Source organism: Neolamprologus multifasciatus, chromosome 9 (assembly GCF_963576455.1).
Source record: "Neolamprologus multifasciatus chromosome 9, fNeoMul1.2, whole genome shotgun sequence".
Lineage (NCBI taxonomy): Eukaryota > Metazoa > Chordata > Actinopteri > Cichliformes > Cichlidae > Neolamprologus > Neolamprologus multifasciatus.
In genome coordinates, this window is record NC_140447.1 from 25339471 (window position 1) to 25356777 (window position 17307).

General features: G+C 37.7%; 1 protein-coding gene across 1 annotated transcript in view; it reads left to right on the forward strand.

Annotated features, from left to right (window-relative positions):
• adgrg2a (adhesion G protein-coupled receptor G2a) overlaps positions 1-16091 on the forward strand; it is a 33164-nt gene extending 17073 nt beyond the window's left edge. Inside the window, exons 19-36 of the mRNA XM_085173271.1 lie at positions 16-50; positions 203-330; positions 427-544; positions 1108-5903; positions 6009-6106; positions 6203-6330; positions 6434-6590; positions 6736-6888; positions 7036-7158; positions 7292-7337; positions 7423-7526; positions 7650-7774; positions 7861-8129; positions 8238-8337; positions 10934-11220; positions 11367-11468; positions 12813-12932; positions 13019-16091. Of these exons, the coding sequence (XP_085029397.1) occupies positions 16-50; positions 203-330; positions 427-544; positions 1108-5903; positions 6009-6106; positions 6203-6330; positions 6434-6590; positions 6736-6888; positions 7036-7158; positions 7292-7337; positions 7423-7526; positions 7650-7774; positions 7861-8129; positions 8238-8337; positions 10934-11220; positions 11367-11468; positions 12813-12932; positions 13019-13122 (6993 nt within the window). The 3' untranslated portion in view covers positions 13123-16091. The remainder of the gene's footprint in view (positions 1-15; positions 51-202; positions 331-426; positions 545-1107; positions 5904-6008; positions 6107-6202; positions 6331-6433; positions 6591-6735; positions 6889-7035; positions 7159-7291; positions 7338-7422; positions 7527-7649; positions 7775-7860; positions 8130-8237; positions 8338-10933; positions 11221-11366; positions 11469-12812; positions 12933-13018) is intronic.
• The last annotated feature ends 1216 nt before the right edge of the window (positions 16092-17307 follow it).

Here is a 17307-nt window from a genome sequence, read left to right on the forward strand (position 1 = left end):
ACTTTCATTACTCAGGGTGCTCATATTGAATGTCATGGGACAAACCAGAGGTAATCATGTTTTGTTTTGGGGTTTTTTTTTCTTCGTTTTTGCATTTTACCTGCACGTATGCTAATGGTAGAAAGAAAAAAGAAATTCCACTGACAGAGTGTAATGTCAATCCAACTTTTTCCTCTTTACCTTGTTGTCTTTTGGTCTCTAGGTTGTACAGCTGTATGGTGATATTGGAGATGTCTGGACCCGTCAATGTTTGCTCCTTAAAAAAACATTTGCAACAGATCATTGCGAGCAACAATTTATTTACAGCTGAAAGTTCGCTTACTCGCCTGAGTTAGTTTGCATGCTTATTTTGTTATTTTCCTACCAACTGCTTTACATGATATAATAATTTGTCACTGTTACTCATGGTACTCTGTGCTTTGTCAGTGGTGTGTGGTGCTCCTGGTTTGCCTGTCCAGAGACTGTTGGAATCCAACCTGACCTGGGTTGCCAGTGACCTGCAGAGCTCAGATGTTTGTCAACCTGACCCTACACTACTTGCATGGTAACAAGAGTATAAAATATAGGCTTATATAAAATACAGCCGTTGAAAATTATGCTCACATGGCTTCATAGTCATGTACATTAACTATAAGTAGGAAATTTAAGAGTGTTTTTTTCATATTTATTGTAAATACACAAAAAAGTGCAAGGTTATTGGGGATGTACTGTTTCTTCAACATGACATAACAAATACAACATAACCAAACCATTATATGTTTATGATAATAATAGGAAGTAATACATTTTTTGTTTCAACATCATTTACACTTTTACATGAGTTTTTTATTTTTTCATTCTTCATTTACAAGTTTTGCTGAATTATTTCTATTACTCTCCTTCAATATTAGATTACTTTCCTATCTATTTATTTATTTTTTTGTTTAAGACAGAAGAGCTCTGTGTAAGAAAGTGTTTTTATATATATGTTGATGTCACTTACTATATTGTGAAAGTTGTTAATTTTTCCCAAAATTGTATACAATCTGTTAGAGAAGATGTTTAATTTCCAGTAGACTCTAATAGGATATAATTTCTAACCTATTTATCATATTATTTTTCCCACAGTAAAGCAAGTGAGACACTTGCTGTTCTTCTGACTGACAGCTGCCCTTCAGACACTTCAGCTGTTCCAACCACAACACAACTTTCAACTCTGGCCAACGGCATCACTGCAGCTATGCAATCTTTGACTGATACCACCAAATCGTTGACAAATACAAGTGGAGATATTTATGCAACAATTGAAAATACAGTGCAAAAAAAAGAAAACACAACATTTTTTCAAACAACTGCCAGTGCAAAGTCCCCATCAGCACAACCTATTCTTCAGAATAGCACACAAATAGTTCCTTCAACTGTGTTTAATAAAACAACAGTACAAAATACTTTACCTAATGAAACCCAACCAACCAACACCATAACCAGTGCTTTCATAGCAGTACACAACAGCACAACTGTTATGCCTGATTCAGTGCTTAAGAGTACTACACTCTCTAAAATAACAAATGCATCTACACCATCTCCTAATCAAACTGTACAAAATGCAACTACAACAGCAACATCTCCAGATCTTACAACAATATACAATGTAACTACAGCCACGGCATATGCCAAAGATTATACAACAAAGACCAATGTAGTTGCAGTTACACCCTCTCCCATCAACAATGTAACATCTCCAGATCTTGCATACAATGCATATACCACAAATTATACAACAAAGACCAATTTAGTTGCAGTTACACCATTTCCCACTGACAATTTAACATCTCAAGATCCTGCAGCCAATGCATATACTGACAATTATGTAACAAAGACCAATATAGATACAGTTACACCCTTTCCCACTGACAATGTAACATCTCCAGGTCTTGCAACGGTTACACCGTCTCCCAGTGGCACAACAGTGTACAATGTAACCACAACTAGAGCATTTACTCCCACTGGCAAACATACATTTGTTAACAATGTAACCACATCTGACAGTAATGACACAACAGGGACTCTAAACAATGTGTATAATGTAACCACAGAAAGCAAAAACAAGGCAGTATATAATAGTTCAGAAACTTCAGCTAGCAGTACTACAATGTACATTTCAAATGCAGTTGCTTACAATAAAACTGCAACCAGCAACATTAACACAACAGCCTACAATTCAGTTGTATCAGGCAATAATTACAATACAACTACAGCTAAAAATAATTATACAACAGTGTACAGTGAAACTACAGCTGGTAACAGTTACAGAGAAAATGTAACAAAAGCAAACAATACAACTACAGTAAACAATAATTACAGGACATTGAGCCCATTTTTAACATCTCTGAACAATACAACACCATACAATTCAATTACATCCGGCACCAGTGACAGAGAAACTGGCAACAGGTACAACGCAACTACAGCCAGCAACATTTACGCAACAACCTACAATTCAGCTATGTCAGACAACAATTACAACACAACTACAGCCATCAATAATTCTACAACATTGTACAATACAGCTATGTCCAGCAATAATTTTACAACAGTGTACAATGCAACTACAGCCAGAAACAATTATACAACAGTCAACAGTGCAACCATAACAGGTGACAGTCACACAACATACAATACAACTACAGCTGGCCACAGTTATACAACAGCATACACTCAAACGACAACAAGCAAAAATGACAGTACAGCATATAATGCAACTATAACTGGTAGCAATTACACAACAGTATACAGTAAAACCACAGCTGATAACAGTTACACAGAAACTGGCAATATTTACAATACAACTACAGCAAACAACAATTACCCAACAGTAAGCCCATTTCTAACAACTCTGAACAATACAACAGTGTACAATTCAATTACATCTGGCACCAATGACAGACAACCTGGCAACAGTTACAACACAGCCACAGCCAACAATAATTCTACAACAGTTCACAGTGCAACTACAGAGAGAAACAATTATACAACAGTCGATGGCACAACCACAGCTGGTAACAATTACAAAATACCACAAAACGCAACTACACGTAGCAATAATTATACAACAGCGTACAATGCAACTACAGCTAGCAACATTTACGCAACAACTTACAATTCAGCTATGTCGGTCAACAATTACAACACAACTATAGCCATCAATAATTCTACAACAGTGAGCCCATTTCTAACAACTCTGAACAGTACAACAGTGTACAATTCAGTTACTTCTGACAATAATGACAGACAAACTGGCAACAGTTACAACACAACTACAGCTATCAACAATTCTACAAAACTGTACAATACAGCTATGTCCAGCAATAATTTTACAACAGAGTACAATGCAACTACAGCCAGAAACAATTATACAACAGTCAACAGCGCAACAGCAACTGGTGACACTTACACAACATACAATACAACTATAGCTGCTGACAGTTATCCAACAGCATACACTCAAACTACAACAGGCAAAAATGACAGTACAGTGCATAATGCAACTGTAGCTGGTAGCAATTATACAACAGCGCTCAGTGCAAATACAAGTGCCAAAAATTCAACAACAGCATACAATACAACTATAGCAAACAACAATTACACAACAGTGAGCCCATTTCTAACAACTCTGAACAGTACAACAGTGTACAATTCAGTTACTACTGGCAATAATGACAGACAAACTGGCAACAGTTACAACACAACTACAGCCAACAATAATTCTACAACATTGTACAATACAGCTATGTCCAGCAATAATCTTACAACAGCATACAATGCAGCTACAGTCAGAAAAAATTATACAACAGTAAACAGCGCAACAACAACTGATGACAATTACACAACATACAATACAACTATAGCTGGTAGCAATTACACAACAATGTACAGTGAAACCACAGCTGGTAACAGTTACATAGAAACTAGCGATATTTACAATACAACTACAGCCAGCGACAATTATACAACAGTGCTCAGTGCACATACAAGTGTCAAAAATGTGACAACAGGTTACAGTACAACTACAGCAAACAACAATTACACAACAGTGAGCCCATTTCTAACAACTCTGAACAGTACAACAGTGTACAATTCAGTTACTTCTGACAATAATGACAGACAAACTGGAAATAGTTACAATACAACTACAGCCAACAACAATTCTACAACACTGTACAATACAGCTATGTCCAGCAATAATTTTACAACAGCATACAATCCAACTACAGCCAAAAACAGTTATACAACAGTCAACAGTGCAACAACAACTGGTGACACTTACACAACATACAATACAACTATAGCTGCCGACAGTCATCCAACAGCATACACTCAAACTACATCAAGCAAAAATGACAGTACAGTGTATAATGCAACTATAGCTGGTAGAAATTACACAACAGTGTACAGTGAAACCACAGCTGGTAACAGTTTCATAGAAACTGGCAATATTTACAATACAACAACAGCCAGCAACAATTACACAACAGTGAGCCCATTTTTAACAACTCCGAACAGTACAACAGTGTACAATTCAATTACATCTGGCAACAATGACAGAGAAACTGACAACAATTACAACACAACTACAACCAACATTTCTTCTACAACAGTGTATAATACAGCTGTGTCCAACAACAATTATACAACAGCGTACAATGCAACTACGGTCAGAAACAATGACAGACAACCTGGCAACAGCTACAACGCAACCACAGCCAACAATAATTCTACAACAGTTTACAGTGCAACTACAGAGAGAAACAATTATACAACAGTCGATGGCACAACCACAGCTGGTAACAATTACATAATCCCACAAAATACAACTTCAGGTAGCAATAATTATACAACTACAGGTGGGCACAGTTACACAAAGGTTTACGATGCAACCACAGTGAACAACAATGACACAGTAGTTCATAATGCCACTACATCTGGGACCAATTTGAATGAAAATACAACTAGCCAAAATTACACAACACTTAATTATGCAACTACACCTGGCAGTAATTCCACATTAGTGTCCAGCAACTTTAGTACAGCTACAACTATGAATAGTTCCACAGCAACTACACCTGGTAATAATTATACAGCAATGTATAATGCATCCACAGCTGTCATCAATTACACAGTAGTGTATAATGCAATTACATCTGGCAACAATTTTAATGTAACTGCAACTAACAACAACTACACAATCGTTTATAATGCAACTGGATCTGGTAGTAATTACACCCTCGTGTATGCTGCAACTACAGCTGACAACAATTACACAGCAATGTACAATGTAACAACAGCTGGCACTACTTTACACAATGGTGTGGTGACAACCAGTAAAACAACAGTTAGTACAACAACAATATCTCCCAACTACACAATGATAAAGAGCACAACTACAGCCTCTAACAATTACACAACACCAGTGATCATTACTCCGACTATTCTATCTCAGAATAAAACAACTGCAATTATTGGAACCACAGAGAAAAGCAGGACTGCTGCAGTGTCTCACAGTACTAAACCTACTTCAGCTCCACTGAAGAACCAGACTGCAAATTTCACCACAGTGAGTTTGACTCATGTCACAACAATAAGCAAAAACGAAACCATGTCCACCACAGCTGCCAGCACCGTCCAAACAGATGACAGACCAGACGCCGGTTTAACGATAACAACGACAACAACGACAACAACGACAACAACGACAACAATGACAACAACAACAGAAAATGCATCTGTTGTTATTATCTCACCCGCAACCACTGCAACTACTATAACAGGTCATGGTCCACAAGATTTAAAGGGCACAACTGCTGAGGCTTCTTTGACTTATACAACACCGCTCACCAAAACTACTACAACCACCATAGTGGCTGGTATGTAGATACTGCAGTTTAACCTTTTTAAAAAGTTATTACTATCAAGTTTTAAGCTACAGAACAAAAAAATAGATCTACTGATTTGATGATTTGCTCCTGTAGAGAACACAGGAACTTCCACAACTGATGTACAAACAACTGATGAAGCAGTCTACCTGTTGAATCAAACACAGGATGTATCTCTGCTCAACGCCTCTCAAGTAAATGTCACTCTGCTGCTCTGTTGTGTTAAACTAACATTTAAATGGATAACGACTGTGTTTGTTTATTTTAATGTCTTATTTGGGAATTTTAAGGTGTCAGTGTTGGTTGAGACACTGGAGAAGTATCTGGACAATCCCTCTGTTTCACGATCAGTGATAATCAAAGTTGTCAGTAACTTGATGGACAGTAACCCTGAGGCACTCTCTAAATCTGCAAACAGGTTCAACACACACGTCTGTCTTAAAACAAACAAAGAAAATAACATATGCACATGCAAATGTGATTTTTCCCCCTGATGTTTGTGTTGTATTTCTTGGCGACAGGCTGATTCACTTGGTGGATAATCTGGGTGTTAAACTGGCTGTCACTGGTGGCGATGGAATTCTGTCAACCAGTTCCTTAGTTGTTGCTGTGAAAAGAGTGAATGGGAGCAACTTCACAACAATCCTTTTTGATGTTTTTAACACTGATCATGTCCAGGTAGTCATCTGCTCATCAAGAGACATTGGTCCTCACATGAGAGCCTTTTTTTAAATAAACGTATCAATCTTAGTATCTAAGACACGTAAGGGCTCAACCTAAACCAAACCTACCACTTATTTATTTATTTATTGCATGTTTTCAGTTCAGTGGCCCAGACAGGACCATGAAAAGCTCAGAGCCTGCTTTGGCGTCTGTATACTTGCCTACCTCCCTCACATCTGGTATCAGCCCTGAAGAGCAGAAGCAGGCCAACAGCGTCCAGTTTACTTTCTATGCAAAAAATTCATTCTTTAAGGTGCTTTCTCACTGTCATATCATAATGTATTCATTTATTTTCTGTTTTGATTTATCTAATTGATTATGACCTATATGAAAGGGGTTAAATTTAAAGCGAATCTTATTCTCCTGTAACTGACCTCTGTATATTTCTTCATTTTTGCAGGATGCATCATTAGATAACAAAACTCTTGTCAGCACAGTTCTAGGCTCAAGTGTGGCTAATCTGTCAATTAGCAACCTGAGTGAAAACATTGAGTTCACCATCCGAAACAGCAACCCAGTTCACGTGAGTGTCATGTGCAGCACGTTAGTAGTTTTGTATTGTTCACTTATGATCATAACATTATATCACTGCAATTATAAACAATATAGGCTCACAAAAAGATAAACTGTAATAACAAATTGTTTTTGGTTTGTAGAAAAACTACACAGCCAAATGTGCATTTTGGGATTTCATGCTGAATAGTGAGTTTGCACATTTCAAACAGTGTCTGTGAAGAGCCAGAAAGCCCCAGGTGTAAATATTCCTGCCCTTGATGTTATTTTTCAGGTGGTGGAGGAGGCTGGAGCTCTGTTGGCTGCTTTGTGGTCAACAGCACCCCTGAATATACAATCTGCAGCTGCAGCCATCTTACATCCTTTGCAGTACTGCTGGTTAGTGTGAATTTGTGCACCTGTTTCTGTTTCATGTATAATTTATAACAACCAGCAACGGAAACAAATTGCCTCGGTTTGTGTTCACTGTCTGTTTGTTGTGTATGCCACTTCTCCATGCAGGATTTGTCCAGACAGGAACTTCCTGACCAGAAGAACACACAAATTCTTACTTTCATCACCTATATTGGCTGTGGAATCTCTGCTATTTTTCTTGCTATCACATTGCTGACGTATCTTTCTTTTCCGTAAGGATCTATTTTGGTGCACATCAATCATTACTGTTTAGTCTTATAATTTTCTTAACGTTCTTTATTAAACTCTGTCTTTGTAGAAAATTGCTAAGGGATATACCAGCCAAGATCTTGGTCCAACTCTGTTCATCTCTGCTCTTCCTGAACTTGGTGTTCCTGCTGGACAGCTGGCTGGCGAGCCACAACAATACAGGCCTCTGTATTTGTACTGCCTTCTTCCTGCACTACTTCCTGCTGACATCATTTACATGGGCGGGGCTTGAGGCCCTGCATATGTATCTCAGCATTGTGCGAGTTTTTACACCCTACCTGAGCCAGTACATGCTGAAGTTCACTCTGATGGGTTGGGGTAGGAATCTTCAAACTTTTACTTGATGATCAATAATTAATTTTTCATTACATCAATATTTTAAATATGTTCATAAATTTCCTTTGATTAACCTTGGGTTTTTTGCAGGTATTCCTCTTATCATTGTAATTATTGTGATATCCGTGGACAAAAACAACTATGGTTTGATTAATTATGGAAAACACACAAATGACACTTCAGATAACTTGTGAGTTAATTTTTAATATTTTGTTTTGTATGTCAAAGCTTTAGATCCATTTTCTTGATTAAACTCACTAAGAAGCTATGGCTAAGTACTGTAGATAGAACACTTATATGGGCAAGATACTGAATTTTGATCGTGTATGTGAATAGTAAATAAGATGAATAAGGCTTGTAGTGTAAAATATTTTGAATGGTTAATAACATTTTGGAAAGTGCAATCTGTGCTTTTCCTTTTGAGAGTAAGCAGCATTCCCATAATGTTGGTTAAACATATTTCTTGAAAAAATATAATCAAGGTTATCTATTTAAATACCATACGATTTTACACAGTGGCATTATTTAACCAGAATTAAGCCAAAATGTACAAGCACCATGTGAAAAACTAAGTATACCATTACTGCTTCCATTAGAATTAAGAGGGTAAACAGCAGCCTGGTTCTCTTAATAAAATACACTGAATTAACTAATCATCAGCAAGTGTTGGCAGTTTGCTGCTGTGGAGCATTCAGGTGTGTGTGAACACAACGCCAAGCAGAAAAGACATCAGCAGCAATCATAGAGTCAGCGGTAACATATTAAATGTTGAAGTTCATTAAAGTACAATTAGAAAAAGACAGAGAAAATATAGCTTATTTGGAAGGGCTGCCAGGAGAAAACCTGTTCTCTTCAAAGGGACATGGCACTGTGGCTTATATTTGCAAAATTACAACTGAAAAAACACAATTTTAGAACAATTCCCTTTGGATAGAGGAGACCAAGGCAGACATCTTTGGACAAAATGCACAGCTCTATTTTTGGCAAAAAACAGTTTATCAGCATAAACACTGCATACAAACTGTCAAGCACAGTGATGAAAGGCTGATGATTTAGGCTTGTTTTTAAACCATAGGACCTATGCATACTAGTATTCTAAAGGCAAATATGTGTCCATCAGTCCCACAGCTAAACCTTGATGAAAATCCCAAAGATCCCAAGAACAGTAGCAAAGGAAAGTATTAAGGTGCTGAACTGGCCCAGTGAAAGTCCAGTCCTCATCCCCACTGAAATGCTCTGGTGGGACCTTAAGACTGTAGTGCAATGTCAGGAAATCAGCCATTTCCATTTTTCAGCTCCTGAGTATGAAACTGTGCAATAACTAGTTGAACTAATGTCACCATTCCTAAACCAAAGTATTTCCCAGGAGTGGCAAATGTGGAAAAATGTCCTAACTTGATTCTCCCAACACTGATCAGAGATGAAAAAAGAAGGAACACACACATGTAAAGGAAGCACTCAAAACGTGCGGCTATCCTAAATGGGCGTTCTTAAAGTCAGCAAAGAGGCACAGAAAAGAAGATCAGACACCAGCGAGGGAGGATAAGAAGGACAGACGCAACAACATTGTCATCCCCTATGTAGCCGGTGTATCAGAAAAACTCAGGAGAGTTTTCTCCAAGCATGACATCCCAGTGCATTTTAGACCCAGCAACACGCTCAGACAAAAACTGGTTCACCCGAAAGACAAAACGCCAAAACACAGACTTAACAATGTGGTGTATGCTGTACAGTGCAGCGAGGAATGCCCAGACCTCTACATTGGAGAGACCAAACAGCCACTTCACAAGCGCATGGCACAACACAGAAGAGCCACCTCCACAGGACAAGACTCAGCTGTCCATCTGCATCTTAAGGATAAAGGACACTCTTTCGAGGATGCCAATGTTCACATTTTGGACAGAGAGGACAGATGGTTTGAAAGAGGAGTGAAAGAAGCCATCTATGTCCACTGTGAGCGACCATGTTTGAACAGAGGCGGTGGTTTACGACACCAACTCTCTGCCATCTATAATCCAGTTTTGAGTTCCCTTCCCAGACGTCTTAACGCCCACTCACATCCTGGGCCATCTGACCTCAGGAATTCGCATGATAAGGTGGGGCCAGGTTTCACAATGAGCTCACCCGAAACTCTGGCTGATTGGGACCCACACCCAGTTTCACACCTTGGCTCAGGCGATTAGAGGATCATCAGGGGGTCCTTTTGTCCCTCTGTGGGGGGACACTCCCACTAGGTTTAAATCTGGGACTCCCCACCATTTGACCTTAGAACTGAAGAAGCTTCTCGGATGAGAGGTGAAACGTCTTCAAGTAACTTAAAGAAGTCCAGACGCTTTTCTTTGCAAGCTCCTTTGACTACGATGACCTGGATGACTGAGAACCTTCACAGACATCAGAGATGATGATTTAAAAACACTATGCAACTGCCAGGATTCTCACATTCCATGAGGCTCCTTAATAGCATGGATTATTGATGCTGATGCACATATCGAAACAGAGCCATTATGAATTTTAGAGTGATTTTTCCAAGTGAGGAGTCAAAATATCCCAGTGGGAAAGGTCTGTTCAACTACTGTAAATGGATTTTGCCATACACATCAACAAATTAGATGGTCCTGCCACCTTAGCAAAGAACTTAACCTTTGATTAATCACACTGCTTTAGTTGTGTCAGCACAGCATCTAATAATTTTGAAGCAACCTAAGTGAAGAGAAAGAAAACAAGTTATCACTGTTTTGAAGCTAAAATGTTCCCATGGTCATTTCTCCTTTGTTTTCTTTCTGTAGCTGCTGGCTGAGTAATAACATAGCCTTCTATGTTGGTGTGGTCGCCTATTTCCTCCTGATCTTTATCCTGTGCCTGCTGGCCTTCATCGTTGTTATGGGACAGCTTTCACGTATCAAGAAGCAGAACCCCCACAACCAGTCTCCCAAAAGAAGTGTTATGACTGATCTGCGCAGTGTCACCGGCCTCGTCATCATCCTCGGCCTTACCTGGGGGTTTGCTCTGTTTGCATGGGGACCCCTCTACTTACCCTTTGTTTACCTTTTTTCTATATTCAACTCTCTGCAAGGTGACATATGTATAAACACCTTGAATTTCAAAATAGGATTGATTTTTTTTTTTATCATAATAACACAAATATATAATAACACAATAATAACACTATAAAATGCATGGATGTATACTATAAGCTACTTCCTTACTGTTCCTGTGTAGGTTTCTTTGTCTTTGTTTTCCATTGCGCCATAAAGGAGAATGTCCGCAGGCAGTGGAGAACTTACCTTTGCTGTGGGAAACTGCGACTGGCTGAGAACTCAGGTGAAATTACTAAATGTTCCTGAAAAGTTCTTTAGAAGCACTTTATAGTAGTTCAGTTGGTTACAACAGAGTAAACAGTGGTTGCTTTAGAACCTTTGTCTTCAAATTTTGTTCTTAATTTCCACCAAAATAAGAACTCATTTAAATAAAAACTTAAAGTAATCTAAATGAAGATATGATATACATATGCATGGATGTAGTATGTCATTCACATCTATGTGTGAGGAGAGCTCAGGTTTAAATCCAAAGCTAAACTTGTTAAATCCACATATTTTACTGCTTATCATAAACCAGCTAATTACAGTTGAATTCTCTATCTTTCTGAAACTAACGCCCCGACTAATGGGTTGAACTTGCCTCTCACCAACTGCTGAACTCTAGAATTGACATAAAACTAGTAGACCACTCCTACAGTACTTCGCAGTACTTGGTTTGTTTTCTTGTTTTCTGGGAAGGCTTTCAGATTTTTTGAGGATTGACTGCTTTAAAGCCAAAAAACATTTGTTAAATATTAGCTACATACCTGACAGATAACTGCTAATTAGTGCTAATGTTCTAGTACTTGATTTAAGAAAAAAGTGCTCGAAAAAGTACCGTTTTTAGGTAAGGTAAGGCTAGCACCCTGCTGGTGCTTGTATTGCCCTGGCCATCAAACAGTAATACATAACTTAAATGTTGCGTATATTAAAGTTATGTTAATGGGAAAAAAGGCTATTGAAAACAAAATCATTTTTATTACCCACTTGTAAATATGCTTATAAATTAGGCTATTTAACATATGTATCCTACTTTTAAGCCACCCTCAAGTAGCCATTTAAGGAACTGCAGTTTTTGATACTTCCATGCTAGCTTCAGTTTTGTTTTTTGTTTAAACTGATGGCTAAGCTTCATTGAAAAATACTTTCAAAATACAAGGTGTCAAGATCCACAACGACTATTCAAGGTAGCTACTTCTTAAAAATTGCGTCTTTGTTAGACTTTCTAGCAAGACAAAGTTTGTGCTCAAGAGTTGTTTTCTGCTATCTCTTTATTAATCAGAGTAAAGCTAAATAAAATATTCTCAACAGAAATAAAAAAAATCACAAGTTGTATTCTGAGGTTTATGATGCTGACACTGTCAACATAGTGACAATAGTTGAAAGAGTCTGATGGCCTTTAGATAAGCCTAAATATGAATGGCTTGATCTAGCAAGAGATTTGGCAGAGATTTTAAAGAATGTTACAGGAAAATCAAAGTGAAATCTTGTCGTATTACCCTGCCTTTTCAAAAAGCAGATAGTTTGAAAGCAAACAAACGTGTCAATTTTCAGCCTATTTTTGGTTAAACAGTCATGTATTCTACAGATTGGAGTCGAACATTCACACAAAACAAGAAGACTATCTCTCGCTCCAGTGCAATTACCTTGGATCCAAAGTTCACTTCTCGAAGCTCCTCTGTTGTCAGTTTTGGCACCAATAGCAGTGGTATGTACTGCGGTGGCAGATAGTCCTTTTCAAACATCGCATATTTGAATATATTCTTCATAACACATTGTTCTCATTGCCCGCAGGCTCTGTGTTCGCGAACAGCGGAATATCTGACAGCTCCAACAATGATGTCGTCCTCAACGAGATTCACAGGGGAAATCTGACACAAGGCAAAACTACCAAATGACTCTGCCTGAGCTTTCTTTTGTGATTACAGCCAATTCCAAGAAAGGATCTCTGGGAGTTTACAAGGTGCAAATTGGAGGAGTAGTTTTCCTTAAGAAAGCCTTAATGTTACAAAAAATGAAGGTTTGATGAAGGACTAAAGAGGATCAGGAACAAAGGAGACCTTTGTCTAAATACCTTTAGAGAAGAAGAAATCAAAAAGTGGAGAATGTTTTCAATTCTACACTAATAGTATAGATAATAGAAGAGTCTTGTTAGCAGAGATAAGGTGTACTACTGAAACTAAAACATTATATTGAACTGCATTTACTTGGTAGCCGAGAACAGATGCTGTCAGTATTGTATAGATAATTATCTGGCTATTTCTTTGAGGCTATATTCATTTCTTGAACAGACAAATGAAGGAATTTCCAGTCTTAACTCTACATTTCAGTGCCTTTGCCAAATTCTAAGTTTATTCTGGCAGTGTCAAATGGCACTTTGGGATGTATTTAGCTACCTATAGAGACAAGGATTGATGCAAAATGTGCACATGCCAAACTCAACTGCTTGATCATATCTGATAAAAGTTGATATCTGCAAGATTAAGGGTGCAGTTCTGTGTTAAATATTGTATTATTCACTACATTATACATTTTTTTTATTTGGTTCAGACATGCTTTTTATGAAAAAGAAAAAAGATTTGAAATATTTTCATGTGGCAAACTGAAGCACAATCAAAATATGGGATTTATGTCCTGTGCTTTTTAACAAGGACACATTTTGCTAAATGTCCTAGGAAGGCCATTTGCATGCCATGAAAGATGAAATAAAAAAGAAAAAACTAACTTCAACTTGTCACCTGCCCAGCTGCTCTCTCTTTTTCTTGCATCAGACTTTCACATCTACTCCACATCTTTACATCTTTAATCAAACCCTTTCAACAGGAGGGGGAAAAAAAACTACAATTATGATCCCAGCAGACAACCCTCTCATCACCGTGTTGAGTAACCTTCAGCAGAGCATCTCACGCCCACCCAGCGCCAGTTCAATTGCAGCCTGTCAAGGTTAGCCTCAGAGGTCGGCAGCAGTTAGCTATTAAAAGTTTTACATGATTTCCAACCTCAGAACAGGGCGACCTCTAATGTTAAGCCCATGAGTGAGAGATGCTGGGAGAAATATGAAGAGCTGGAGGCACAGATGTTACACTGATGAGCATGAATACCATAAATTTAATTTAATCCTGAATGCCCAATGCCAATCAATCCTAATTCTGCTTGAAATCATAATCACTGTTTTTTTGTAAACCAAATGTTTTGTTTACCAGCTTCTTCAAAATGCCTTCTAGTTAGAGTCATTTTACGTTCACTCAAAATTTTAAGGGCATATACTGATGCAGTTTAAACGGTCTTTATTTGTGGTATTGACAGTCATGTTATGCAGTGCCATTATACGTTATCACCTTTGTTTTACCTGTTTATGTTTTAATTTTTGACTTTGTGACTCCACTGCGGTCTTAAAGATCCTTGACGTCATGTCTTTTGTCTCTGTTCAACTCTCACATGCAGAAAACTCCAAATTGGAGCTCAGGAGTTTATGCTTCCCGGTTCACATGGAATGAGGCTAAAAAGGCTGTCACGCCAGCTGCCATACTTTATTGCCAAACAAAATGTGTATGTATTCGTGCACATATAAATCATTAAATAAATAAAACCGTTTATATTTATATATTTTCTGTATTAATGGCATTTGTAATTGCTAATGGTAATGTAGTCATGGTACCATTTGGGTACTTGGTAAGATTTGTCTTATGGTACAAAACTATCTTAGTATCGTAGTTTCAATAATTATTCACATATTGTGGTGTAAAGCACTTTTATTAAGGCTTATGAACCCTGGCTATAACGAATAAAAGTCAAAACTAATAGGGTGTGTGTTCTCACAATGTTCTACAGAGAATAAAGTTTTTATTTTAAAGCACTTCTATAGATGGGTAAATTTCAGCTTCAGTAAATTTCATTAAATCATATCTGTTTATGTATCGTTTTCTATACACCCACTTGTGCTCTTCAGCCTCGGGCAGAAGAGTTTGCATTGACAGTATTAAATGTAAATAAAGACAAATCAAAATCAGTTGGTGTTAAGAGTCATTCAAGCATCTTCTGGGAACTTGTTTTCCATAAAAACTCTTCAAGTGCTACCATCTTCCACCAGATGTCAGTACAATCCCATTGCTTTGCACTACCTTTAACTCTGATATGATGATGGCCTGTTGGCAAGTGTGCAGTTTTATTACAGCTATTTGGCACGATATTATTACCGAGGCAAATCTTAATTATAGCTTCTAAGTGAAATAAAAATCCCCCAGCTTTAACCAGGATAATATTACAGTTATAATCCTGTTACAACCACTATAAAACAATACAATTTCTGAATGACAAAAATTCAGCAAGGACATCCAAGAACCTTAAATTCTCATTTCCCATCATATAATTCATATATGCATGAGAATCCTTTCTGTCTGGCTGATGTAATTCTGTCAAATTCTATATTCCACTTTGCTAAGGAAAAAAAAAAGTGCCATGGATGCAAAATAAACATGACAGGTTCACTAATTTGTTTGCAGATTTAACAAACTAATCACACATCAGCCAAGGGGGCCGTTTTTTTCTCCTCATCTGAAGTTTTAATTAGATTTGAACGTTAATTTTTACTGCTCCTGTGCAAGTGTGGCCTACGTGCTTTCACAAACAGACTAACAGTAGCAATGTGGGAAAAGGTAAAGAGAAAAATAAAACCACTAAAACTGATAAAACATTTCATTTCTAATTGGATGTTTTATTGTTAATTTCAGGGAAAATATAAACAAACACTATTAATTTACAAAGGCCATCCATATTTCCCCCAGCTGGAGAAAGGCCTATGCCTCTCTTAGGGTTGCAGCTTGACACTTTAACAGCATTTTCATTCATTCCATACCCGCAGTGCTTTATTTGCAGGTATAAAACCCTACAAGGATGTGAAAAATCTTTTTTTTTTTTTTTTTTTTACACAGGTCTCTCTGTGTATTTTTTCAGATTCTTTTTATGTATTTTAAAGTGTTTAATAGTGAATAGTTAATCTTTTTGCAGTTAAGGAGATGTAATTCACTCAGATTTTTGGGCTAATGTGAGGGTTCACTCCTTACAAAACTGTACTCTATGCAGCAACTTTCTTTCCTGTCTTTTGCTGTGGTCTTTTGCCCTCAGTGAACAGGTGTAAATGGAGCTAAATCTGCTTATGATGCTTGTCAGCAAATAACTAAACATTAGCAACAGCGTTAACAGGAGGGCAAACTTACATAAAAGAAGCAGCTCATGAGCCCAAAATCGAATTCACTCATGGTACTCGGACATCCTCGTTACTAGCAGAATAGTAACGAGGATGTCAGCAGGTATGTTACTACGATTTAAACCTGCAAAAACAAAACCACTCATAGTTCACCATAATTCACAGGTTATTGCTGTAAAATGACAGATTTTGCCTTGAGCACAGTTTGGGTGAAGACCTATTAGGTGATCACTGTTTGCAAGTTTCACTAAAGCAGAGGAGTGATTCCAGTGAATTGTGGATGGACGGATGGATGATGGAGGCATCACCATGGCATGACCTTATCGGCCCTTTGGCAGAAAGAACTACAAATGGAACTGTATGTATTATCTCTGTTCTCTTAAGCCCTCTATCCCTTTCTTTAATTGTACTTTTAAACATGGGAGAGGTGTGCATTAATTTTCAAATTTGTAGCTTTTAACTTGACTAATATTGGTAAATCTGAGATGTTGCAGCCTGTGGACTTTAGATTGCAATATCTCAACTTGCATCACACTTTCCACCTCATACATTGAGATATACCGTGAGATACCCAGTATTGATTAACTTCGCTGCAAATGTCATAGGGTATATCAATTTTTCCAACTTTGTACCAAATTCAGGTATCCCTGAACCTAAACTCCTGTATCTGTAAGGCAGTGGGTATTTGGGATGACTGGAAGAAGGCAGATCAAAGTGAAAACCTGGCTGTACCAAAATGGCTGTATTCACCCATTCCTATAATCTGAAAGTGCTCCTAATTAGGGCTGGGTATCGTCACTGATTTCTAGAATCGATTCAATTCCGATTCACAAGGTCCTGAATTGATTCGATCCACGATTCGATTTAATTCGATTCG